General features: G+C 54.7%; 1 protein-coding gene across 4 annotated transcripts; it reads left to right on the forward strand.

The window, feature by feature from the left end:
• On the forward strand, positions 1-25,526 carry KIAA0513 (KIAA0513 ortholog). 4 transcript variants are annotated; one of them, XM_027646906.1, is made up of 13 exons: positions 1-134; positions 14,262-14,766; positions 15,549-15,648; positions 16,177-16,250; positions 16,368-16,438; positions 16,987-17,194; positions 17,578-17,618; positions 18,061-18,142; positions 18,721-18,798; positions 20,416-20,445; positions 22,840-22,920; positions 23,221-23,315; positions 23,426-25,526. In XM_027646906.1, exons 2-13 carry the CDS (start codon positions 14,405-14,407, stop codon positions 23,473-23,475), a joined length of 1,272 nt encoding a protein of 423 aa, XP_027502707.1. In that variant the 5' UTR covers positions 1-134; positions 14,262-14,404; the 3' UTR covers positions 23,476-25,526. The 4 variants fall into 4 exon arrangements, with proteins under 4 accessions (XP_027502707.1, XP_027502708.1, XP_027502706.1 ...); XM_027646907.1 differs by lacking the exon at positions 1-134 and adding an exon at positions 1,859-2,176; XM_027646905.1 differs by lacking the exon at positions 1-134 and adding an exon at positions 9,255-9,387.
• The last annotated feature ends 735 nt before the right edge of the window (positions 25,527-26,261 follow it).

Raw genomic sequence — 26,261 nt, forward strand, 5'->3', positions numbered from 1 at the left:
TCAATAGCCTTGAGGCTGCAAACGTGGTGATAAGCAGCTGTTTGCCTGTGCTCTGGAACAAGCGTGGTTTATCTCTTCCTTGTTCCAGCCCTGGAGGAAAAAACCCAGCGATTTTGCTGCCGTGGGACCCCCAGGTCTGTATTTTATTATTTCTGTATTCCAGCAGCACCTGGAGATTTGACTTGAATTACCAACCCTGACACGGCCCCGCCGTGCTCTTGGATTAAAAGCCAGAAGCAGGAGGTGCAGGGGAGCTCTGCAGGTTTTAGGGGGGGGGGTGTGATCTGGGCCGATCTGATTCCTGAATTAGTGGTGTTTTGGGGATCTGGGAAGTCGGGGATGTGGGTGCCCATCCGGGCTGCTCCCCCCGGAGTTTTTCATGGCGCCGGGAGGAGGAAACGTTTCCAGCCGCCTGTGCAAACAAGAGGCCCCGAGGAGGAAACACAGCAGGTCATGCTGGGGAAAATCCCAACCTCCTTGTGCAAAGCTCAGGGCTCCAGTAGAGGATTAAATCCCAGGTAAAACTGGGTTTTCCCCCCTCCCTCTCCTGTCCTCCCCAAAACTTGTGCTTTCAGGTGAGGCGACACCGCTGTCTTGCAACGTTTGGTTTAGTGGTGCAGAGTTTGGTGATCAGGAGAAAACCTTCCTGACACCCTTCATAAAAAAATTATATTCAATATTAAGCTGATTTTAGGAATTTTATTAGCCAGCAGCTCTGGGTGATGATGTCTGTAACACTTTAGCAGCCACAGCCTCTTGCAGCACCAGCATGGAACAGGTTTAGCTGAGTTTTCCCCTCTATAAAACTCCTCAAATCCCCTCCTTTGCTTCCCATCTTCCCTGATGCATGGCTGATACAACCAGAGGCTTTTCCCAGCTTCAGCCCATCTCTAGGAAGCGGGACGACATTAAATTCAAAACAAATTACTTTGTGCATTCGAGTGAGGCTGCTCGAATGCATTTTCTTTCCCTAATGACGGAGGCAGTGGGAATTGCAGCACCATTAATTCCTGCTTTTGCCTCCTGCGAGTTGTCAGGGACTCTTCCCCTCGCCTGGTAAATACCTCATTCGTGTTGTCGGATGCTCCGCTGTGTCCCTGGAATCTTTTGTACAACCTCAGTGCTGAAAAATACCCCCAGCAGCCTGGGAATGCTGTGGGGTGAATCCCGGAGCTGTGCGATGCAGCAGGGATGAAGGGTTTACAGTGAGCTCCGGAAGAGACAGCCCAATCCCAGCATCCCACAGCGTTTCCTTCTGTTTTGTGCCTTTTGAACCCTTTGGGGTTCCTGGCTGTCAGTGCAGGGTGAGGAGATGGGGCAGCTGCCAGGCTCCAAAGAGTTTCCAGCCTGGAGGAAGATCAGCCGTGCTGCTGGCTCTTGGAATGGGAAACTGCCGCTCAGAGGACAATAAAGGTTATTAAATGTCAGGGAGAAATAAAGCTACCTTTTTTTCCTTTTTTTTCCTGGTTTTTTCCCCCCTGGCTGCTCTGGTTTGCAGGCACTTCGTGCTGCAGTTGGAGCAGGGGAGATGAGGATTGGAAGCAGCTGCCTTGGGGCATCCCATCCACTCTGGATTTGGGATGAGGGGTTACTCCTCAAGCATTTGGGAGTTCCAGCCACAGGCCAGGGGCGTCCAGACAGATTAAATGGTTGTATTCCCTTAGTGGGCACAGCCTCACAGGGGGTTAAATAGGTTTGGACTCACCCTCTGGGATGTGGGATGCATCCAGCCGGCTGCTAAAGTGTCTCCAACCCTTTGCCAAGCACAGGGTGTCAGTGACGGCAGGAGGGGTGGTGACACCAGCTTTGCTGGCCTCTGCCACACCTCCTGTCCCAGCCCTGTGTCCTCGTGGCTCTGGCAGCAGGAGCACCAACAGGTCTTTCCAGTCCTGCCTGTGGCTGTGTTTTAGCACACGGTGCCTCCGGGAGCTTCCATCGGCACGTCGGGGTGGCACCCGGGGAGAGGGAAAAGCACCAGGTGCATCACGGCCTCACCTTGTTTGGCCTTTACTTTGTCAGCTGCAGCTTTAACTAATCATTGGACACCGGTAAATGGTGGCGGAACTGCCCCTGTCACGCCAGGCTGTGTCTGCCCGGGACTGGGCACGCAGGGCATCGCCTCTGCCAGGCACTTTGGGAAGGAGCAGCTCCAGGAGGCACCGTCCAGGGGCTGAAGGTAAAGGGTATTTGGGGGCTGAGGGGCAACCTGGGGAGCGGGCTGGGGCTGAATGTAAAGGGCATTTTGGGGCTGGGGTGCAACCTGGGGAGCGAGCTGGGCCTGGAGAGACCCCTTGGGGTGCCTGGAGGGTGGGTGTCACCCTGTGTCACAGCTGATCCCACCTGCCAAAGCTGGTGGAGTCTGCTGGGAGGAAATACTGGGTGCTGACCTGCACCTCCCATGGCAAGGAGGAGGTGTGGAATGGTAACAGTTGGCGTATTTGGTGTAGTTTGAAAACTGGGCATTTTTTCGGGTGGTGAGAAGGGTGACCCCAGGGGTCAGTGATCAAAGTGCAGCTCCCACGAGACCCCACATTGTGGTATTTCCCTTGCTCCCCCTCAGAGGCTCATCCACAGCATCGCTGTGACATATCCATTCCCTGGATTTGTCCCTCCACTGCTGCCTGGTCCCAGTTTAACAGATGGCTGGAGTGACAATTACTGCCTCCAAAGACGATATTTATAAATTCCTTGTTGGGCTGTTATCCGGTATGTGATGGAGCTTTACACAAACAGAGAGCTGGGAGTCACTGCTGGCTGCTGGAGCTGGGAAGGAAATAACAGTGCACAAGGCACTTCCAGAGAGCATGGGGGGTTGTGCTGGGGAAGCAGCTTTGGAGGGTGCTAGTAAAATCATAGAATCATGGAATGGTTTGGGTTGGAAGGGACCTTAAAGATCAACTTGCTCCAACTCCAACTTGAAATGAGTTTGGTTTGGGTAGATTTGGTCTGTGTTAAGAAATATCACTTGGAGGTGACTGGCACTGGCTGGCTGGCATCTCATCCCATTCCATCTCAACCTGTCCTATCCCATCTGATCCCATTGGGAGGAACATGCTGCATCACAGAGAGCTGCAGGACTGTGAGGTGAAGTTGCCTCTCATGGCTCCTGGAGTTAATTTAATTGCTTTTATCCTTTTCTTGGTTATGTTGCTCATGAATTTGGAAGCTCTTAATGCAAAACAATTGGGGATGGAGTTCCCTGGGGGTAAAGTGATTCCCTTTCTGGAAATGCAATGGTTCTTTTGTCCTCCCTGTTCCTGCCCATTGCTGCTGACCAGGGCAGTCGATGGCAATGCTGATGCTCTGGGTTGCAAGGTGGGGATTGCAGAGGTGCTGGTGATGTTGGGAAGGAGAACACGGAGAGCAGGGGGGTCTGCAGGGAGGTCACACCTGAACAGGATGCTCAGTAGAGGATGGGTGAGGTGGCTTTCTCAGGAATCCTAGTCTTTGTCAGAATTTGGAAATAAAAGCAGGAAATTGGGAAACAGTCCTCTGCCAGCATGTCACGCCCTTAACACCTGCATTCCTGGGCTCGAGTCATCTGTCCCCTTGAGCTGGTGACATTCCCTTTGGTGCTGTGGCCTCTCCCTCTCCTAAGCATCCCCTGCACTCGTCCTGTGCTCATGTCCAAATGCTCTGGGGATCCTGGGGCTCCCACCACCTCCTCTCCTGTGTGTGGGGTAGTGGTGAGGGACCACACTCTGCCTGAGGAACATGGTGCAGTTGGAGGTGATGCTTATCCATGGCTTCTAGTAACTGAGCTGGGAAAGGGAGAGGGGACATGGGACACAAGTGCTGTGCTGGGCAAGCGCTGAAGTGTCACAAGCACTGCAGGTGTCACCAACAGCTTGTTTTGGGGAGGCTGGTGGAGGCACAGTGGGGTTTTGCCCAGTGCTGAGCTGCAGTTCCAGGCTGCCTTTTCCTGTGAATCCCATTGGTTTGCATGAACCAAGGGATATCCTGCCATGCCAAGGCTCCTTTCACGCAGCTCTGGGAGCCACCGCATGATGCTGGTGAGGTCCCCAGCCCCGTGACACTGGGACAGCAGAACACTGAGCTGCAACCTTTGTCCTCCCAGCAGCCCCACACCCGCTCCTCACCCATCCCGCTGCCTGGCACGGGCGGGAGGGATCAAAACCAACCCCCTTCCTCCCAGCTCTGCCACTGCTGGTGCGCCACGTGTGGTTTTCCGTGCTCCCAAGGACTGGTTTACCGGGAATTGAATTCCCCTGGAGCTCTTTGCCAGGGCCATGCAGACTTGCAGGAAGTGATGGTAGTCACGAATGCCAGTCACGAATGCCCACACAGGCCCTGGATATTCCTGTACTGAGAGTTTGGTGGAGCCAAACATGATCTGGGTGTGTCTGGAGGGGAAGCAGAGGGAGAGGAGCCCCCCAGTCCTGCTGCTCAAGCCTGCGTGAGCTCAGCCATCTGTGTTTCCCATTATAAATAGGCTCAGCTTTCCTTTTATGAAAGAAAAAATAGGTTTCCTTTTCTGTGGCATAACTTTTTGGTGCTCTGCACATTCCAGGGAGGCTGAGGGTAATTATAACACTTTCATCCTCACTCGCCTGCCTTGCTGAGCAACTCTAGCACACGTGCTGTGACAGATGTTTGCTCATTGAGAGGACCCTGGGGAGACACGGGAAGGGTTTTTCCTCCCTGAAGGAATTAGCATCATGGAGGTGCGTGGCTTTGACAGCCTGTGGCAAGCTCTGCTTTGCTCAGCAGAAGGGTAAGCCATGTCCTCCTGAATGGGATCCAGGTGTGGGATGGCCTCAGGGAGGGCAGGGCATCCCCAAAACCTATCCGTGTGCTCTGGCATCTTCTGTGTGAACAACACACCAAATTGCCATGGTCTGGGGCTTGGTTTGTAACCTGGATCCCAGCTGAGATTTAGAGAGAAGCTGAAGGTCAACACAGGGCTTGTCCAGGTCTTCCCCTGTGTTTGGATAAGGTGGAGAAAACTCTTTAAAAACACATAAATCTCAGCAAAGGAGAACTCCTGGCTCTGTCTGGCTCTTTACACCAGCACAGAGGGAGGTTTTCCATGCCCAGACCAGTGATGTGACATGCAGGTGATGTGCCAGTGGGATGTGAAGCTGGGAGTGCAGGCATATCCCTGTCCTTAGCCACTTCCATACATGATGAGAAGGAAGCTCTGGTGACTTCTGCACTGGAGAGTCAACCAGGAATAAGGAAACAGAAGGATTTTCCCAACTGCTGTGCAAACAGGGGCGTTCAGTACGGGAGGGTCCAACTTAATGCCATAAACCAGATTGGATTAGGAGGGATTTGCAGAGGGCCAGTCTGGAAGAGCAGCTTATTTAGGTTTTTAGCAGCCGTGTCACAACCATACATGGTGTGGCAACACTCTGTTGCATTGTGCTGGTGTTGGGGTGTTGGGTTTGAAGGCTCAGGGAGTGGCCTGGAGCTTGCGGGGTGGGCAGGGGAGTCTGGGCTGGGAGAAGGCTCTGGAGTCCAGATCAGCACCAGGAACCTGATATCTTCCTTGTCTTGGGAACCAAATCTTTTAGCCCATGAGGTCAAGGAGGGTGAGTATCCCTTGGGGCTTGGATGGTTTCCTGTTGTGGGTCTTTTTAATGCAAATTGATTTATCCTTGTGCAAGAGACTTGGTGATGTTGAAGTATCCTGTTGCCCTTGTCCCTCTCTGTGTGCTTTAGCTCTGCTGTGCTGGTGGCACAGCTCTACCCAGAGCAGTTGCCCCTCTTTTGGGAGACTCAGCTCTCACTGTGGGGCCAGCCTGGCCATTGGTGTTACAGGACCTTGGCTTTGGGGCTTTTATCAGAGCTTTTATTTTGTTTTTCCCTGCTCTTGCTCTGCCCCCATTCCTTACAGTGGGATTTTGCATCATGAGGGGAAGTGGAGGGGCAGCACAAACCTCTTCTCTGTGACAGGACCTGAGAGAATGACATGAAGTTGTGTTAGGGGAGGTTTAGGTTGGATATTGGGTAAAGGTTCCTCATCCAGAGGGTGGTTGGGCACTGACCAGGATCCCCAGGGCAGTGGGCACGGCCTCAAGGCTGACAGAGCTCAAGGAGTATTTGGACAACGCTCTGAGGGACAGAGTGGGATTGCTGGGCCTGTGCAGGGCCAGGATTTGGGCTGGATGGTCCTTGTGGGTCCCTTCCAACTCAGGATACTCTGTTATTCTATGGTCCCTCTGCTGTCCAAACCCTGGCTCCTTCTCAGAGCTGCTGTTCTTCCCCTGGCCCTTGTGCCTGGCCCCTCTGCACAAGGGAGTGAAGCAAAAAATTGCCCAATACCTTAGTAACTTCCACAAAAGAGCTGCTTCCTGTTGTAGCTGCCGAGTAGGTGGGGGTGTCACTCTCTGCTCAGCACCCACCCTCCTCTCTGCCTCCCTCCTGGTGCTGGAGACCCATCCCTGGCAGATGCGAGCTCGGCTGTGTCACTGCTGCTGCTGGAGTCGTGCCGTGTTGTGATGGGGAAGGGAAAATAGGGCACTTATCGTGTGTGACAGACACAGCCACCCCCGGAGCCTTTGTCTGCAGAGAGGGAAGGGAGTGATGAACACCCACGTCAGAGGCAGCTCTCCCTGTGCCAACGCTGCAGCTGCAACCCCGGCGCTGGTGGGGCTGTGGGTGCCCATGGGTTCTGAGTGCACTGAGGAGGGAGGAGGGTGCTGGAGGAGAGATGTGGTTGCCAAACAGGGAGGCTGTGGGGGATAATTTTGGGCTGAGGATGGAGCTTGGAGAGGGGTTGCCCTACCAGGAGTGACAGTGTTTTTGGGGGAACCACCATGGAGAGGTTTCCACAAGCTGCTCAAAAAATCGTGGACATCTCATATGGGTGCAGGAGGGTTGATAACCCAACATGACCCTTGGTGGAAATGGGCTGCCCTGGTCCTTGGCTGCTTCCAGCCATGGCAGAGTAACAGGGCAGATGATCTCCCAGCACCTTGTTAAGGGGAATAATTCCTGGGGAGGGCTGTGAGTTGAGGTGGAGGAGGTGGAGGTGAAACAGGGAGAAGAGGCACAAAACTTACTAGAACCATCGAATGGTTTGGGTTGAAAGAGATCTTGAAGATCACCCCATTCCAACCCCCTGCCACAGGCAGGGACACTCACTAGACCATGTTGCTCCAAGCCTTGTCCAACCTGGCCTTGAACGCTTCCAGGTGCCAGGAGGATGTGTGCTGGTGCACTGCTGGGGTTTCCATCTCCTGTGCTTCAAATCCTAGGTCAACAGCAGAGCACATAAAAATAAATAAATAAAGATCAGGCATCCACATGAAAACCGAACTAGCAAGAGCAGGCAAGGGGGAGGCACTAAAACCCTCCCCATTGTGTTATATAAAAATCGGGGATCTGGGAGGTGTTTTTACACGTCACTTGCAATTTCTGAAGTCTGGCTTAATTATAATAATCACCCCTGGCAGACAGTCGATTAGTGATGCTCTCGGATTTCTGATGAGCTAAAACGTTGTGTCACAAGCGCCTTGTTTCCTCCGTGGGCTGATGTGATGATGATGGGGGGGGGGGGGCAGCATCCCCTCTGTGTGGGGTTGAAGAGGGCAATGAGCAGTTTCACACTAATTGGCACCATCTGAGATCTCCTGACGAGGATGATCCATGGCAGGAATGACTCACTCATCTCCCTCACTCCTGCCTGGCTCCAGAGGACTGAAATGCCCGTGGAGGACTTTGACTCTCTTCCAAGGGTGCCCTAATGTGGCAGCACCTGGGTTTGGCCAGGCTTTGCCAGGGATGCTGCAATCCTCATCCCAGCAATATTTCCCTTTGTTCATACAGTTTGCTGCCCATGGGCCATCCCCCCATGGAATCTCCAGAGGGGGAGGATGCTGTTCTTACAGTCAAGCCTGGTTTTTGCTCCCCAAGGGGATCAGAACAGGACTGGCTACTGCTGCCAGTCTTTCAGGGTGTGCTGGGTCAGCAGTCAATGTTTCCCTGTACATGGGGGATGCTCTGATGCATGGAAAAGCACTCTGCTCAGGGTTGGGGTGATGCTGGAGCAGGGAGGAAAAGCAGGACTAAGGATACTGGGCTGACACAAATGGGAGGGGTGTTCCAGCCTCCCCTTGCAGTCAGGGAGTGCCTTCCACTGCCTGACGGGGGCTGCTGCTCCCCCAACCCTCAGAGAGACCTGCTGGGCTAATGCAGGCATTGCCTGGGTCCTTTTGGGAGGGCTGAGATGCCCTGGCACAGATACTGGCAAGGGCAGAAGTGGAGGGGTTGGTGGCCTCCTCTACACAGTCATTTAATTCTCTTTGTATTAGAGACTCCTCGTCATTGAAAGCACCCCAGAATTGCCACTCAGGCTTGTAACACCCCCTCTGGGACATCCCTCCCAGAGTTCTCACCCTTTCCCTCTGTCCCATCTTTTGCCACGAAAACCTTGGAGCTTTTTCTCTGGGGGGCCAGGAACGAAGCTGGACCCCAGTGGTGCTGCCTCCGAGCAGGCAGCAATTCCCCTGAGCATTGCCCTTGTCCCGTTGCTGCACCACCCAGTTCCTCCTCCCCACTGCAACTTTCCCGCCTCTGATCTCATTTGGCATTTTTTTTCCCCATAGTGTCTCACCTGGGAGGAGCAGAGCAGGTACTCAAAATCCTCAGGGGTCCGAGTGATGGGGAGGCTTAAAAACCAGCTAAAGGTGATGGAAAGGGCTGGAGAACCCCCCTTTGATGGGGATTCCCCCTAATTTTGGTTAATATTTCAGGTGTCATTATGCACAGGGGCTTGCACAGGCTGCTTTGAGTGTTAGAATTCCCTTTTGATGGGGACCCACCTAATTTTGGTTAATATTTTGGATATCTGCAAGTGCAGAGGCTTGCACAGGATGTTTTGGTCTGGAGAACTCTTTGAGGGGGACCCCACCTAATTTTGGTTACTATGTCAGATATGTGAGTGCACAGGCTGGTTTGGGCTGGGGAATTCCTCCATGAGGGGGATACCACCTGATTCTGGTTAACATTTGGGATGTCTGAGCGAACAGGGCATTGCACAGGCTGTTTTTGGGGGGTGACGGTCTCGGTGTGGGAATCCTCCCGGGGGGCCCTGCTCGCTCGGGGGCTGAGCGCTGGCCCGCTGCCGCAGGAAAAGGGGCCGGCGCGGCTCTCGGGAGAGACATCGGCGCTCGGCCGGCCGTGAAAGCCGTGGCCAAATTACACAATGAGGTTTTCCCTTGCCTTTCCCGGGAGCCGCCAGCCGAGCTGTGCGCGCAGCCGTGCGTGCTGCGTGGGCACCCGCGATGCGCCGGGGCTCCGGAGGGAGGGATCGCATCGTCCCTGCCCCGCATCCACCGCCGGCGCCCACGCCGGACACAGCCCTGCCGGATGCTGCTGACCCACCGGCGAGCCAGGCTGCTCCGAGGCTCCTGGGTGCAGGTAAAAGCGAAGGGAAGGAAGGAGGGAGGACGGGGACAGGGGACACCAGCTCCGCTGTGACCCCGCGCGAGGACAGGCCTCGGCACGGCTGGGGTTTAATCCGTCCTCTTTCCCCATCTCCCGCCGGGTGGTGGTAACCTGCTTTTCCGTCAGCACCCACCTCCTTTTAAACTCAGCACATCGGTTGGATGCACCCATCCGTCCTGCCTGGGAAGGATGGAGGGTCCCCGTGTCCTCCGAGGGTCCCCAGGCTCCACCAGCAAAAGGCTTCAGCTGTGCTGCCGTGGCGACTGCATCCTTAACCCATCCACAGGGGCTGGAGGCAGCTTCTGCCGTGGGAGTGGGGGACCGAGTGTGTTCAGGGCAGGGAAAACCATCCGTGCCTTTTGGGGAGCTCATTTCCAAAATACAGCCTGGCCCCCCGGGATGGAATTTTGCTGGTGAAAATGGGAATTGTGCAATAAGTAGCTGCGTTTTGGGGCTCCTGGGGATGTGTGTGTGTGTCGTGGGGGGTGTTAGGGCTGTGCTGCTGCAAGTGTGAAAGGAGAAGCCGCTGCTCGGCACAAAAGCCCGGCTTACGTAGCGCAGGTCTATTCAAGAGACATTTAATTCCCCTCTGAAGTCCAGGCGAATGGGGAGCTGCCATCTGGTGTCTGATGGCAGCGGGGGGAAAGGGCTCTCTGGGAAGCGGAGCAAGCTGGGAGCTGCTGGGCTTCAGATTCCCTGGAAATGGCTCCGTTATTAGGGACGAGCGAGATGGTTCAATACAGTGCCCCGTGTGGGTTAAAGTTGGTTTTGGGAAGGGGAAAGATCCTGCCTGTGCTGCCCACCCGGCAGCAGTGCCCTGACACTGGGGTCAGGAGAGGAGATGCCGCTGGGGAAAAGACCCAGTCGGCCAACACACATCACGTGCCAAAAATCCTCCTGCATCAGGGGCAGGGACCCCAGTGCAGGCTCAGGGCAGAGCTGGGTGCTGACCCTGACATGCACCGAGTGTGTGTGGTCTCTGCTCCACCTGTGCCAGCGCAGCTGAGCACCGGTCACAACTCAGAGCCCCCCTGGCATTCGGGGAATTATTTTTATGAAGTTGCAGAGCAGTGATTCCTGGGCAGTGCTGCAGCACGGCTGCGCCTCAGCGAGGGCACAGCTCGAGCCCTGACAAACAGGGAGTGTGTCCCTGCTGCCAGTGCAGGGAGCAGAGCGGATCCACAGCAGGGACAGGCAGACCCAGCGTGGGGGAGTTCCAGCTTTCCAAAGTCCCAGTGTTTGAGCAAGGAGGTTTGTGTGTTTGAACATCTGTGGGGCTCTTTGGGATGGGGTAGCTGCGGTACCTCCGGATATAGGGTGGTTTGAGGGGTCTGGCACTCAATGGGTCTGCGTCCCTCAGCCATGACCCTGTGGCTGGGCTGTTCTCCCTGTGGGAGAGACACAGGGGAACAAGACTGACCAGTTCCCTGGGAGGAAACAGGCTGTTCCCTTACGGCACAGGGAGTTTTCCTTGGCAGGCACACAGCTTTGCCCACGGTGCCTTTGCAGAGCCCTGACAGGCTGGCTCAGTGCCCGCCGTGGCACGTGCTTGGCTGGGACAGACCCGTGGGTGCAGTGAGGGGGATGGTTGTGTGGTGTACCCAGCGGGAGCAAGTGGCATTCCCGTGTCAGACTCCACATAGCAGCTTCATGGTGGGCAACTCAAGCCCCTGGGACTTGGGTGTGCTGTGCACAGGGCGAGCGGACAAATGTGGATCTCCATGGTGGGCTGCAGTGTGGAAAAGTGCCAGCACTGGGAAATGGCACTTTTCCCTGTCCCTCCAGCAGTGGTGACTCCCTGTGTATCCCTCTGCATCAGGGCTGCATCCTCCCCAGGGCAACAGGATGTGGGATGGGAGGAGGCAGCAATGCTCTGACCCTCTTCCCGCAGGTCAGGAAGGACTTGTCTCATGACACAGCTGAGAAACAGAAACATGGGATGTGTTTAAACAACCTCTGCTGCAGAGCAGCCCGAGCCCTGCCCTGGTCAGGGCAAGATGCTGCCCACGTGCTGCAGGAGCATCTGTTGCCCCCGCACAGCAGCGGGATGAACACAGCCCTTGGCATCCACATCCCTTGGCAGGGCATGGATGCACTGCCGGAGATCTCTGCGGAGCTCGTGCCTGTGTCCATGCACAGTGTCCCAGGGAGCAGAGCCATCCCCTCTGGACTGCCAAGCTGAGTCCTGCGAGAATATTAATTGTGTCTTTCCCCCTTTCCTGGAGCTGAATGTCCCTGGGGCTCTCAGAGCCCTTGAGCTACGTGTCCAGGTGCCATCCAGCAACCAGGGAGCAAGGAGACAGGAGGGATGGACTCCTGCAGCTACAAGAAGACATCCAGAGGTTTCTTCACTTTAATTACAGTTTTTAATCATCCTGACAGCTCCAGGCTGGAGCACTGTCTCCATGTAGGATGCAGATGTGAGTGAGGGTTCGAGCATTGTCATTATGTGGGATGTCACCCACAGCCTGAGCTGATAACAGGGATTATCTGAGTTTGTCATCCAGCTCTGGGGACAGGGTGGGAAGGAGCTCATGGGGATCCAAGCCTTGTGGCTGGGAAGTAAGGAGAGCTGGGCCTCAGACTAGTCAAATTCTGCTCCCCTCCGGGATTTCCATCACAGCAAACTGAGATTGGACCCCACTTCCCAGGTGTGAATTGCTGAGGTCCCTCATCAAACCTGACCTCAGCGTCCAGCACACCTGGAAAAAGCCCCAGAGGGAAACCATGCAGGATTTAGGGGTGCTGGGAGATCCTTAAAGCTCATCTCATTCCAACCCTCTGCCATGGGCAGGGACACCTTCCACTATCCCAGGCTGCTCCAAGCCCCATCCAGCCTGGCCTTGGACACTTCCAGGGATGGGGCAGCCACAGCTTCTCTGGGCAACCTGTGCCAGGGCCTCCCCACCCTCCCAGGGAAGCATTTCTTCCCAATATCCCATCTAACCCTGTCCTGTCAGTGTGAAGCCATTCCCCCTTGTCCTGTCACTCCAGGATTTGTCCTAAGTCCGTCTCCAGCTTTCTTGGAGCACCTTTAGGCACTGGAAGGGGCTCTCAGGTCTCCCCAGAGCCTTCTCTCCATCGGTGCCAAAAGGGACTTTGCAGCTGCCTTGGGAGCAGGAAGGGTGGGGGACAGAGGGATGGATGCATGGATGGGTGGGTACATGGATGGATGGATCACAGCGAGGTCCCTGCAGCTCGCGGGGTGGTTGGAGGTGTCAGGTTGCCGGGAATGCCGAGCTGGGCTGCAGCTGGCTGGCTCCCCACGGGCACCCCGCCAGTCCCTGCTGTGCCGCAGCCTCTGGGCTGCTCCTCTCCCGACAGAGGGAGAGGCCTTGGCAGCTCCCTGAGCGCAGCAGTGTCCACGTGGCTCTCCCAGGAGGCAGGTTCAGGTGTGTGTGAGGAGAGAGTGTCTTTGGTGTGAGGGAAGCAGGGAGAACAGGCTGCCAGTGGAGGGGGAGGTGATTGCTTGTGGTGGGTGCATGCTGGTGTCCAAATTTCTGCCACCTGAGGTGACTTGACTTTCTGTCCCTGCCATTTCTCAGCCCTGGGGACTGTGGGACAAGGGACTTTCCCAGCTATCTGATGCTCAGAGAGGGTGCAGTGTTTTATTCCCCTGTGGGTCTCAGCACCCCACTGCCCCAAGGGGTCCCTGGGGATGAGAAGGAGGAGGAGGAAGGTGCTCCTCCTGCACCCCGGGGGTTATTTTCCCAGGGACACTGTGTTCTGCTCAGTGAAACACGTCAGATTTGGTTTTATTTTGAACTCTTTTTTTGTCTGATGAACTGGACATTTGTCCTTTGGGGTATGCTAATAAATCTGGGTACTTTTGCTCTAGGCTGGTTGCCTGTGTCCTGGGTTCAGTTCCCTGGAAGGCAGTGGGGCCGTGTCAATGTTGCTGTCGTGCTAGGTTTGTCACTGTTACCTGTCACCTGTGCTGCTGTCTCTGCTCCTGTGCCACCTTGTACTGGCCCCGTGCCTGGACGCTGCAGTGGGGCTGCTTGTACCAGGGTCCCTTCTCAGATGCCATCATTTGCCACCTCCTGGGGCAGAAACATTCTCACAGAGGACGTGAGTGACTCTGTGATGAAGAAGCAGTTTCAGGGCAGCCCTTTCTTTGCCCTTTTTGCTGCACAGCAGCTGCCGAGGTGCTGTCTGGGATGGGCATGTGCTGGAGCATTGTGGTCCATTGCCAGCAGGTGCTCCTGGAGCAGAGCTGCCTGTGGCCTCTGTACCTCCTCTGTAGGACCTTTGCAACTTGGGTTGGATGCCAAAAGTAATTATTTGCAGTTCAGAACCTTATGTCCTCATCCCATTACGGTTTCTGTTGTGTCCAGCATCTCCTTTCCATTCCCCATTTAAGTCAATGTGTGTTTAGCGCTGGGATGCTCCACCCTGGAGATGATCCCCTTTCCAAACGGGGTCAGACAGACCCATGAGCAGAGAGGAAGGCAGGAGAGAGGAGGGTGTTTCTCCAGGGCTGCCCTGGAGAATCCCCAGTGTGTTGCCAGCTGCTGGCTCACGCCAGCCCAGTTTTGCCCGTCAGACCACGAGATGTCACATCCCAAATATGACATATGGAGCTCGGACTCAAACTGTCTCTTTTCTGGGCTAAAGGATGGAAAACCCTCTTGAACTGTGCTGAAAGCACATGAGCACTGCATGGGTTTGCTGATTCACGTGGCTGATGGAGAGCAGCCAGCCCTGTCTGCCTGGTGTGTCCCTGTCCTTTCCCTCCACTGCTGATGGACATCCTGGGGACATCGTAGGTGGTGGCCTTCCCCAAGGTCCATGGTGGTGGTTCTCTGGGGACCTGTCCTCACTCTCATCCTCCCTCTGTCTTTCAGATGTCCTGTGCTAACCTGTGCCCCCTCAGAAGGTCCTGCCTGCCTTAGCCAGCATCCTGCCTGCGATGGCCTTCACACCTCAGTGAGGGGCAGAAGGACAAGGAGCAAGTCCCTCCAACACCACCACATCCCCCAGGAGAGCCATGGAGGCCCCTGTAGATGTGCCTGTGGGGAACCTCATTGACTTTGATGCTGAAACACCCACCTGCGACCCCTCAGAGCCCGCTCCTCCCACTGCCCCCAGTGACAACGGGCACCTGGGAGATGCAGGGAACGGGCACCTGGGGGACACAGGGGACGTGGCCGGGGAGGAGAGCGATGCCACCGAGTCGGCGGACAGCGAGAATGACATGGGTGACTCTCCCAGGCACTGGAGTGGCTACCACCGCTCCTCCTCCAACGAGTCCTTCTCCTCCAGCCAGAGCACGGAGTCGGCGCGGGACGAGGCGATGGCCGAGCGCCGGGAGTTCATGCGGCACTACGTGGAGAAGATCTTCACCGGGGGGTAAGCAAGCAGGGCCAGTGAGTGCTGATGAGCCTGCTGCCAGGGAACATCCCATGGAATGAGATCTGGCTGCTTTCCCACTCCGAGAGCATCGGTTTGTGTCCTTCCCTGGGCTTGGCTGATGCACCTTGTTGCTCCACAGCATCAGAGCTAAGAGGGCATGCAGGCTTTGGCTTGCACCCCTCTCCTGAGCACATCCCAGCTCATCTTCCACCCCCATCTTCCCTCCCCTCTTCTTTGTCCCCTTTCCCATGCCAGGGGCTCGCTGTGCCAGGGGGCTCACCGTGCCGGGGGTCTCCATCTCCTCTCCACACTGCACATCTCTGCTGATGCCCGTGCAAATGCCGGTGGCTCACACATGCCCCGGGACCCCCTCTGGGCTCTGTCCCCATCCCTGTGGTCTCTGTAACGTGGTGTCTCAGCGCGTCAAGCAGGATCGAGCAGACGGAGCGTGATGAGCAGCAACAGGGCTTGTTTTCGCTCTGGGGCACCGCGCCTGTCTCTGGAGCTCAGTTTCTGCTCGCGCCGTCCTTGGCTCTTCCCTTCTCCCTCTGCCTTTAGTTTCCCTCCCTGCCAGGGAGGAATAAAAGAGCAGCGTAAGCCGAGGGATGACAAAATGGATGCTTCCATTCCCCTCTTCCTCTGCCTTCCTCCCGGCATCGCAGTGCCAGGTTGTTGCTGCTGAGGGATGATGTGGGGGAGCGCAGCTGTGCTGGCTGGCTGGGGGACGCCGGTCACATCCTTAGCTTCAATGGTGTTTTTTAAATTTTTCCTCATTTCAGAGAGGATTTGGACCAAGAGGAGAAGGCCAGGTTTGGTGAGCTCTGCAGCAGCGAGAATGGGAAGGGCAGGGAGTGGTTCGCGAGATATGTGAGCGCCCAGGTAAGGGGAGTGAGGGGGAGGGAGCAGGGATCCTTCACTAGACTGTTGAACAGCCTGGGCAGGAGGGTCAGAATCATAGAATCACAGACAGAATCACAGAATATTCTGAGTTGAAAGGGACCCACAAGGATCATCGAGTCCAACTCTTAAGTGAATGGCCCATACAGGGATCAAACCAGGCCAGGGGAATTTACTGTACCCCAAAGCAGTATTTTTGGAGGGCAGAAACTTGAGGAAAGGGAGGAACCTCAGCACAAGGAGTACAGGAGTGAATAAATGCATCTCAAGGCAGATGAATACGTACTTAGTGCAATGTGGGAAAGAACTGATTTGTTTTATTTAAAATTGAATCCCACCAGCACTTGGAAATGCCCTATTCCCTAAAAGAACCATCCAGAGAGGCAAACTGCTGTTTCTGAGGGGGAGCCAAGCTGTGTGTACTCTTTGCCCATGTCCCATGGTGGAGGTCCCAGGGTGGGCTGAGGCTGTTCTTGCTGCTGTGCTGATCCCTGGGCTCTGTCTCTGCAGCGCTGCAACTCCAAGTGTGTCTCAGAGCAGACCTTCTACCGCCTGATGCAGTCATTCGCCCTCGTGCTGTTTGAGTAAGTCCTGGGGAGAGTCTGGGGCTTTGTTGCAACCACCAAAAGCCCCTGAGATCAGAGCCATGAGGCTGATTTTCCATCACTGGGTGTCTTCACTGAATCCTCCCTCCATGTCAGGTGTCACCAGATGGATGATTTCAGCCCTGCCAAGAACCTCATGACCATGTGTTTCACCTACTACTACATAGGTAAGAGGCATCTGCACCCTTGTGCAGGCTTTGCTGGTGCTGGGGACCTGTGTGATGTGAGCCCTGTGCATGGGAAGTGTGGTGGAGGGGCACCCCAGCTCGCCTTCTTCTGGGTGACGCTGATACGAAGTGGAAAAGAGCCTCCACGTCTGAAAATCTATGGATACCTGGCAGAGCCCCTTGCTGGGGGTGGTAGCTCATGGGGATGCTGGTTTGGCATTGGCACTGGCATTCTAGCCAGGGATGTTCGCATGTGACAACCCCCAGATGTTCCCCAACCCTGGGTGTAGGATGTGAACACCCCAGCCCAGAAGCACCTTGGCTTGATACTTGGTGTGTAGTGGCCACTCCTCCACGGGGGGCTGGATTTTCTACCCAAAATGTGGATGAAGATAAAGACCTACAGGAATTGGGGTGGGATAGGATCTTGGGTGTTTCCGTCTGGCTCCTGGTCTTCGTGGTGCATCTTGTAGATGGAGCAAGTCCCCCAGGAGCTGTCAGCACTCAGGACCATGGAACTCACTGAACTGCTGATGTGTGTCCCCCAGGCAAGCCCCACGCTCTGCCCTTGGAGGCCAAGGAGAAGCCCACGGGCAGCATCGACTCGTACCTGAAGTCGGCGAACACGTGGCTGGCAGAGAAGAAGGACATCGCAGAGCGGCTGCTGAAAAACACATCAGCCAAGACAGAGAACGTCAAGGGCTTCTTTGGGGGCCTGGAGACCAAACTGAAGGGTCCTGCCACCAAAAAGAGCGAGTGGGTACTCCTCCATTGGGTGGGCGGGGTGGGCTGGGGCTGTGACCAAAACAGAAACCTCCTGGGCTACCATGGCCATGGGAAGGTGGTCTCTAGCCTGGTCCCATGCTTTGTGCACTAGCCATTGTCACCTCATGGTCTGGGAGTCCTGCGTCCCTTGGGTGTGGAGTTATGTGGTTCCAGAATCATGGTCTTCTGCGTCATCTCTGTACTGGGTCTGACTGGGATGGACACCACCACCTCCTAGTCACCTTTCTGGCCCCAGGGAAAATGGCACGGGAGTAGGGGGTCTTTCAAATGAGGGTGCTTCCTTCACCAGGGGCATCATGGGCTGTCGGGGGGGACAGGATTTTTGGGAGCTGACACTGTTTTCTGTGCCACAGCGAAGGTGAGGACAAACCGAAGGAGAAGCTGAAGAAGACAGGTGAGTGGAGCCAGGACTGCTGCAATGGGCATGGTCAAGGCATCCTGGGGGAAGGAGAGAGGGATGGAAATGCTGGAGTCCCTTGTTTTAGAACAATCACAACTCTTGTCCTGCAAGGAGCTTGTCCTCAGTGTCACAGGCTGCAGAGGTTTGGGCATCCACTGCCCTGCGCTTTTGTGGTGCATCAGTCTCCCCCAGTCACTGTGTGTGCTGCCAAACCAGTGGTCCAGTCCCTTGAGTGTTAGTGGGCTAATATCTGCCCACAAAAAGCATCCAAAGCTCCTCTTCGTGTTGCTGTAGATGTATTGAAGATGAGTGTTTGGTTTGCAAACCATCACTGCTTCTCAGATGCCAAGCTGAGGGGGGGGGGCATAAAATCTTTGCTTGGGTGGAAAGCTGGGAGTTGTCCAGACCTTGGCGTGTGACTGTGTCCCCCACCCAGTTTCTGTGCAGAGCCCAGAGGAGGAGGAGAAGAAAGGAGAGAAGATCTACCTGTACATGCACCTCAAGCAGCAGCCGATCTGGTAAAGCCCCCGGGGCGAGCTGGTTCCTGCTTGGCATTGGCCTCCATGGGGAGGGGGTTTGTCCTTCTGTGCCACACGTTCTCCAGATGTTCATGAGTGCCTTTAAGCTGCTGCCTCTAACAGAGGTGACCTTGGGCTTTGGCACATCCCTTGTGCTAATGAGAGCATGTTTGCAGCCACAAAAGAGCTGGTCCAAAAATGGATCAAATCTGCCAGACTTGTTTGGGCCATCCTCAAGTCACCTCCTGACCCCTGGGAAGGGGGTGAGCTTGGCCCTGAGAGGATTTGGGGACAGGCTTGGGGGGATTATAGAATCACAGACTGGTTTGGCTTGGAAGGAACCTCAAAGCTTATCTCATTCCACCCCCCTGCCATGGGCAGGGACAACTTCCACTAGACCAGTTTGCTCCAAGCCCCATCCAACCTGGCTTTGGGCACTTCCAGGGATGGGGCAGCCACAGCTTCTCTGGGCAACCTGTGCCAGGGCCTCACCACCCTAATTGTAAAAAAACCTTCCTTCTATCTAATCTAAATCAGATATCAGTGACCTTCCTCAACATCTCCCCTCCCTCCTGCAGGCACAACCTGCGGTTTTGGAATGCCGCCTTCTTTGATGCCGTGCACTGCGAGCGCAGGAAGCGATCCCCCACCACCAGGTAGGACATTCCTGGTGGGAAAAGGAGACTCTGTGTCCCCTCCAGGCCCCCCAAGGTCTAAGGCCTAAGCATGAACAACTATGGGGAAACGCTCTGCTTTCCACTCCTGATTGCAAAGCTGCTGGGGACCACTGGGTGGTGGGGTGGGCAGGTGAGATCCACATCCTCGTAGGGATTTGGGAGCGTGAAGGTTTTCTTGCTCATTTTGTATTGGTTTTGGAAGAACAAAGCCCTAGAAGTATGCCCAGAAATCCCAGCCAGGGTTTGGGCTGTTGGTGCTGTTTGCCAGCAGATCTGGGAGATGCTTGGTGCAGCCCTCAGGGAGGTGCAGTGGATGGGAGGGGATGTCCCGTCCCTGCTGTCTTCAGGAGGGCTACGGTGACCAACCCTGGGGAACCCACAAGGACAAGAGCTGGGGATGGCAGCAGGACCAGCCCTGAGAGCTGGGAGGACTGGGACAAACCCTGCAAGTGGAAGGGGCTGCTCGTGTCACAGGGTGGCTGTGCCTGGGCATGGGGACTCCTCGGGGTGCAGGGGTGGGTGAGACACTCTCTAGGCTCATGCCCATCTCTTGCTCCCCCACGGGGCTGCTGTGAGGGCTCAAACAATTCCCTCCTCTCGACTGCAGTTTCCCTGCTCCGAAGCCAGACCCTCCCGCTGTCTGTGAGTGCCTTGAGGCTTTGAGCTCTCAGGGTGAGAGTCCTCGAGCTCAGCATTCGAGCAGCTCCTTTTCTGAGCACTGACAGCACCTCTTGAAGCAGCCAGTCTGCCTGTGTCCTCCCCAAATCCTGAGCTAAGCCACAGCAGCTCTGGCTCTCACCCTGGGATGCTCTGCCAGGCTCAGTGCACTGATCAATCCCTTTTTTCCTCTTTAATGCTCTTCCTTTTTTTCCCTAGCAAGCACTGAAAGAGGCTATTGAACAGTAATGGAACCATAACTGCATTTGCTTTGATTAAGCCCCAAATTAGCAGCAGCAAATGTCTCACAAGGACATACGCCACCGGCAGCTGCTCTCTGCTCCGGGTGCCTTTCCCAATTAATCTGATGGCTGAGTCTGCCTCTGCTGCAGAAACAAGCCTGACTAACAAATGAGCTTTGGGAGCTGCAGCCTGGAGTATCCTGAGTATCTCAGAGGGGGTTGGAAGGTGGTGGTGACCCCCCTCGTAGTCCTCTGCAGAGGATAACAGGAGCCACTGGGTGAACCGGGGTGCTGCTTGATGGACCGAGGATTGAAATCCCTGGCAGGAGAAGGTGGTTGGTGAGGGCTAGGTTTGAAATTCCAGGTTGATGCTTGGCCATGGCAGGTGTTCAGAGGGTCCCTGGGGATGGGGTACCCCATCTCTGTGGGGTGCCCAGGGCATCTCTGGGGTGGCTGGGTCGTGTCCTCCTGGGGCTGCAGCGAGACCTGGGGAGGATTTTTCTCCTCTGTGTGGGGAGGGGGGGGGGGGGGGGAAGGGAATCAGAACTAAACTCCTCTTTTTCTCTCTCTTTCCTTTCTCTCTGCCTTCTAACAACCTTCTTCCATCTCTTCTTCTCTCCGTTCCCCTCCATCCCTCTGTCTTGCATGATCTTTTCACGCACCACTTTTGTCGGCCCCGTTTCTGCTGCCGCTCCAGAGGGAACACTGGGGAGGAAGAGGAGAAGAGGTGTGTCTGTCCCTGTACTTCATTAGTGTCCAGAGGCTGATGCTCACTTTAGGTCCAAATCCTGCCCTGGGGAGGGGAGTAAAGTGTTTTGGGGGGCTCTGGAAGGTCCTTTCTCCACTGGTGAGGAACGGCTGCCAAAGGTTTGACCATGAGCATCACCCTCACCGAAGGGCCAGAGAGGTTTAAAGTGGTTCCTCTTTAATGTGGTTTTTGAAAAGAAACATGAATAGTTTTAAGCTGTGAGATTTTGCTGGGAACATCCCTCTGGGCAGGTTTTGGACATGAACTGAGTCTCTTTGTGGAGAAAGCATCCCCCTCTCCTGTCCTTCCCGCTTGCTCCTGGCTTCTCCTGCCACATAGAGGTGCTGAGGATCCTTTGCCAGCTGGAAAAGCTGGTCCTTTTTGGTTTTTTTTTTAATGCACTCTTTTGCTGCCATCCCTTTGTAAAATTAAAAATGCAAATGGGGGCTGCATGTCACAACTGGGATCATGTCCTTGGAGCCACATCCATCCGTGCCTCGAGCTGGCATCAGGGCAGAGGACAGTCACTGCTCCTTGCTGGAGCATGGGATCTTGGAGCAAATCACTCCAAGTGGTGGCATTACCAAGAGGATGAGGGTTCTTTGAAGTCTGGCAGTAAATCTTCCGTGTGGCTAAGGAATGTATTGGCAAAAGGATAACTCAAATATTGCTTGGAGCGAGCACTGCTCAGATTTGCTCTGAGCAAATTTGTGAGAGGGGAATGCTGCTGCTGGAAGAGGGGTGATGCTGAGCAGTTGATTAACAGTTCTCACCAGTTCCAGTCACTGCAAAGCTTTCCTGGATACCCCAAAATACAACCCCACAGCCCATGGGGTTGCTCACCCCTGAGCCTACCCTGCTGGGCCAGTATGAAGATCAAAGGCTTTGAGTGGAGCCACATGTGGGTTTTCCCCCTTCCCAGGCATGTTACTCCCCAGTAATAAGCCAGAAACACAGCCAGTTTTTTTGAGGGGGTCACTTTGATAATGTTTTTTCTCCCTCCTTCCTCCCTCAAAAACATAAAAAGGCAGGAAAAAAAATGTTACAAACATGCTTCTTCTGTAAGCGAGCCAGTGGGTTCTGTGAAGTTTTGCTTCCAGATTTCAAAGCCCCTTAATTTTTCTCCTCTCTTTTCAGCCTCCACATTTGGCTGTGGGTTTTATTTGTTATTGTAAGCTTTATCTGGGAGAAATTACACCTTTTTTTTTTTTTTAAATCCTTTTAAACATATTGTACGTGTTTCCAGAGCCCTATAAATATGAGCTGGTAAATGAAGGCTCAGCTTAAAAGCTTCGCACACCCAGGCTGGGCTGGGTTAACGAGGACGGGCTCCCTTCATGAGGTCAGCCTGGCTGAACACTCATCCTCTTCCAGTTTCAGCCACACAAATGTGCACTGGGCTGAGCCAACCTCACTGAATTTAGGGTGAGACCCCCTTGTCCCAGCTGTACTTTCCACCCAACACAGAACCCCCCCTGCTGCTTGGCATTCCCGCAAGCCACAAATGTGTGTTCTGCTCCTGGTGTTCTCCTCTTCCTTCTCCTCCATAGAGCTATTTTTCTTCTTCCTATCCCTGTTTTTCCTTGCTTTTCCTCATTTCATCCTTGGCTGTAACCTCACCTGACTTCTCAGGAAGGGCCTGGCTTCACTGTGGAGCTGTAGTTTTCCTGGCATGCATGCACTGAGCCCCCTGCCACCACCCCAGGGACATCCCTGAGGCACAGGCTTTATTCCTGGCATGGGGACTCCTGCCACTGCCTAGAGCTGGTTGCAAACATCTAGAGCTTAAAAACCTCCATCCTTTAAGGCAATGCTGCAGTTGCAGGGAGCTGGAGTGGAGCCGGGGCATCCTCAGGGGACCACTGGGATTTTGGCACATCAGCCCTGGAGAGGGGCCATGGGGAGGGGTATGGGAACCCCCTGCGCTGTCAGAGGGGGAGGTATGTTTGGGGAGCAGCTTGCTTGGGGTTCAGGGAGTTGGAGCCCTGCTGCAGATGGGGGAAGAGGTGCCTGGTAACCCCTCTGGCACCCCTTCCAGTTTGGGGGGCTTCAGCAGAGCCCTGCTGGGATGGCCATCCCCCTGCCTCCTCCTCATCCCCCTCGCTGAAGCAATGGCACCGAAGGTGAGCTCTGTGCTGGAGCAGTCAATGCTAGTTTTAGCTCTTAATCGAGGCCTTTCAAGACCTTTTCCTGGGGCATCTCTTGCTTTGCCCCAGGGCAGGAGATCTGTACATGGATGCAGGCTGTGAGCTCATCCAGCACAAGAGAAACCCTTTATGGCCTCCTGTCCTCCAGCAACATGGCCCAGGGTGGGAGAAGGCAGGCAGGGGGTCCTGGGGTGATGGTGGTGCCAGATGGAGTTGTGCCTTTCAGAGAGAAGTGGTGCCACATGACACAGGAGGAGCGTGACGACAGCCTGCGCTTCAACGAGAACATCACCTTTGGGCAGCTGGGGTGAGCAGGGCATGGGGACTGGCCCTCCTGGGGACCAGCTGTGGAGGGGGGACACCTGACAGATTCTCCCCCACTGAGGACATCCCTTATGGTGTGGAGGGTGCTTGAAGCTTCCCCCTAGGAGCTGCTCCTGCCCCGTATATTGAATATCCAGGTGCCAAAGGGTGTGGGAGAGCTCTCCCACAGCTGAGCACCACCCCAGTGCCCGGCACAAGGGGCTGTGGAGAGGGAGAGGAATGTGGGGGGAAGAAAGACCAGCTTGGCCCTTCCCTCACCAAGAGCATCTCTGTTCTCCCTCAGCACCTTCATTCACAACATGCTGGCGTTCGGCCTCAACAAGAAGCTCTGCAGCGACTTCCTGAAGAAGCAGGCGACCATCGGCAATTTGGATGAAGGTAGGGGAGATCCCAAGGGATGTGCACCCCCATCATGGGGTCCTGGAGGGATGAAGCATAGATGGGGTGGTTCAGCACCCTCCCAGAGCTCTTTTCTTTCTCCTCTGCAGAGCAATACAAGCTGCTCAGTGACCACATCGAGCAGATGGCCACCGAGTAGCCTCCTGGCTGGCACGTGGCGATGGAGAGACGGCAGCCGGACAGGTGGGGAGGGGAGAGAAACCCACCTCCGGGGCTACCTGAGACTGAAGCTGGGATACTTACAACAAAAATCACACACACAAGCTGCAATAAAACCTGCATGATCATCCACCAAACTTTAGAGCTGCACCAGGGCAGCCTGTAGACATAGGAGCCGAAGAGCCCCCTGCCCTTGCCAGACCCTCCTGCCTCTATTTTCAGAGTAGACAGTCCCAAAAGTGAACTTTGTCAGTTAAAAAGCAAAACAAATCACAAGGCAAAAGCAGAAAGAGAGCGACTGTGCAGCCCCCAGGCACTCAGTCTTCAGCCTCCCCATGAAAGGCTGTTGTGGTCTCCAGTGTTTGCAGCTCGATGCTTTTCCAAGGCTGCCGTGGATGGTGGTAAATCCAGAGGTATCCAAGGCTGCTTTTCCCTGCTGCCATCCCCTTGATGAGCGCAGCAGATGCTGGAACTGTTCTAGGGATGCAGGAGGAGAGGGCAGGGATCACATCCAGGCGCTGGGGCTGTATCCAGCCACCGAGGAAGCCAGTGCCGGGGGGAGCAGCCGGCTCTGCCCCCAGTTTGATCCATCTCCATATGTCTGTAGTGAGGCACTGGGTGCTGGGAACATGTGGGTTTGTCCCAGCTGCTGAGGAGGATGATGGGATGCAGCAGCCAACAGGAGGCTCTGAGTCACTCAGGTTGTGTTGTGTATCCAGGGATGTCACCACTGGCTGGGGACACGGGCAGTGCGAGGGGTTGGTGGGAGCAGAGATGGGGCTGGCAAAGTGCTGCTGCTGTGCTCACTATACAGCTCCTTGGGAGCTGGAAGGAAATCTTTCCCTTGGGAAACCTTCTCTGCACTGCCTGTGTGGTTTTGTACCTCTGGGCAAAGAGGAAACACAGTTTGCTTCATATCATTAGCCTGGATCAGTAGGAAAAAAGCCATGGCCTTGGGCAGGATTGTGGGAAGAGGAGGCAGAGGAGAACCTCGTGGCTTGGGAGGAGGCAGCAAAGCACATCATCCTGCTCCCTGCTGCCCTGTCAGTGTTGGGATGTCGCTGGATTGTGACATTTCCCAAAGCCTCCTGGCTTCCCGCAGTGACCGTGGTAGCAGATTAATCGCTCTCCTTCCCCGGGCTGCTCCTCGGTGTCCCCTCCTTCCCCAGCCCCTTTGCTCCAGCTGATCATCCATCAAACCTGAAATAGCCCTGTCTTAAGGACATCTCCCATTCTGCTCAAGGGATGGCAGCTCCCACTGTGCAGCATATCTGATTTTTCCCCATGGATCTTGGCGTGGTGGTTGCAGAGAGGCTGGGGACATGAGGACATCGCTGGGGACACGGGGACATCACTGCTCTCCTCTGCAAGGAGCATCCCATAGGGTCAGAAACCCCCAGCCCTGCTCAGCCAAAGGTCCAACACTCAGTCTCACCCCAAAAACATCATCTTGAAACACAAGTGTAGGTTTCAAGAAACCATCAGTCCATTTTTCCCCATGCTGCCATCTGTATCCTGTAGGATAAATAGCATAAAATGGTATTTTTTCCATGTAGCTCTTAGTTTCTGGTATTATTTCTGAGCATCAAAGTGATGCTTTTACCTAAGCTGGGCTTCCCTTGCTGCTGGGGATGGGAGTTGGCTCCACGTTGGGTCTTGTAGGAAGGACGGATTCAGCACAAATTTTCCCTTGGCCATTCCCAAACCTGGATAGAGTTACTGGAGAAGGTTTTTTGCCGGGGTGAGGGGCAGACATTGGTCCCTCCAGCAGCCCCTCAGCTCCATGAACACCTTCCTGATGGACAGGATGTGCTGGACCACAGGCAGCTCAGCATCCTGGAGCATCCTATCCCCATGACATCCCTGTATCTGTCTCCACTCAGGTCTTCCCCAAATCCTCCTTTGTTTCTTTATTATTTTTTTTTCCCAACATGAAAAAAGAAGTTCAGCGCTGAAGTGTATATTATTTGCATGTGTATTTTTCTATTAAAAAAATAATTAAAATAAAATAAAAAATATCCATAAACCCTTCTTGGCCGGGACTGTGTGAAGGATGGGGTGAGAGAGAGAGAGAGATTGGAATAAATTACCTTAAATATTAATTTTTTTTGCTCCACTGTTGTCATGTGTTTTAACCAATGGATCTTCTCCATGCTTCCTGCTTGGCCTCGATGTCCCTGGTGCCTTCCCAGTTCTGCCCTCATCATCATCTGTCTTTTGCTGACCTATTTTTCAATAGAGAAAAATTGATGCACCTTTTACAGAGACTTTAGCATTTGCCCCGGAGCCAGAGAGGCACATGAAGGAGATTTAATTTTTATTTTCTTTTCCCCTGTGCTCTCAATCTCTGCCAGTCACCACTGAGTTGATGACAGAGCTGAGATCCTGCTCTGGCCTCAGGACATTTGATTTCAGTGTATTTAAAAATCAATTACTCACTATTATCCTATTAAAAAAAGATGTTCCCTTAGGTTAACGGGCTGGGAGTGTCATCCTCCACCCAGGCTTCAGAGTCCACGTCCCCTTGGGTCTCCATATGGCCAAGCTGAGCCTGTTCCTTGCCCTGCAGGGCTGGTTTCTCACTTGGTAGCCCAAGGGGAGGGTTTTGTGGCCACGTTTCTCTTAGGAAGGAACTTGCCCCACTCCTTTTTATTTTAATTACCCTCCACAGAAACCACCATCCCCAAAGCTCATGCTCAGAGGTTTTACCTGGTGTTTTACCTGGATGTGGACTGCCCAGCTATGGAAAACCAGGAGCCACCCACA

This window comes from Corapipo altera, unplaced genomic scaffold, assembly GCF_003945725.1.
Source record: "Corapipo altera isolate COAL_440 unplaced genomic scaffold, ASM394572v1 62, whole genome shotgun sequence".
In the NCBI taxonomy this organism is placed as follows: Eukaryota; Metazoa; Chordata; class Aves; order Passeriformes; family Pipridae; genus Corapipo; species Corapipo altera.

Bases quoted from the DNA above. Each gene is read 5' to 3' on its own strand.
- KIAA0513 (XM_027646906.1), top strand. From the start codon at position 14,405: ATGGAGGCCCCTGTAGATGTGCCTGTGGGGAACCTCATTGACTTTGAT. The intron at 14,767-15,548 runs GTAAGCAAGCAG...TCCTCATTTCAG, and splicing joins GAGAAGATCTTCACCGGGGG to AGAGGATTTGGACCAAGAGG. The intron at 18,799-20,415 runs GTAGGACATTCC...CTGCCGCTCCAG, and splicing joins AAGCGATCCCCCACCACCAG to AGGGAACACTGGGGAGGAAG.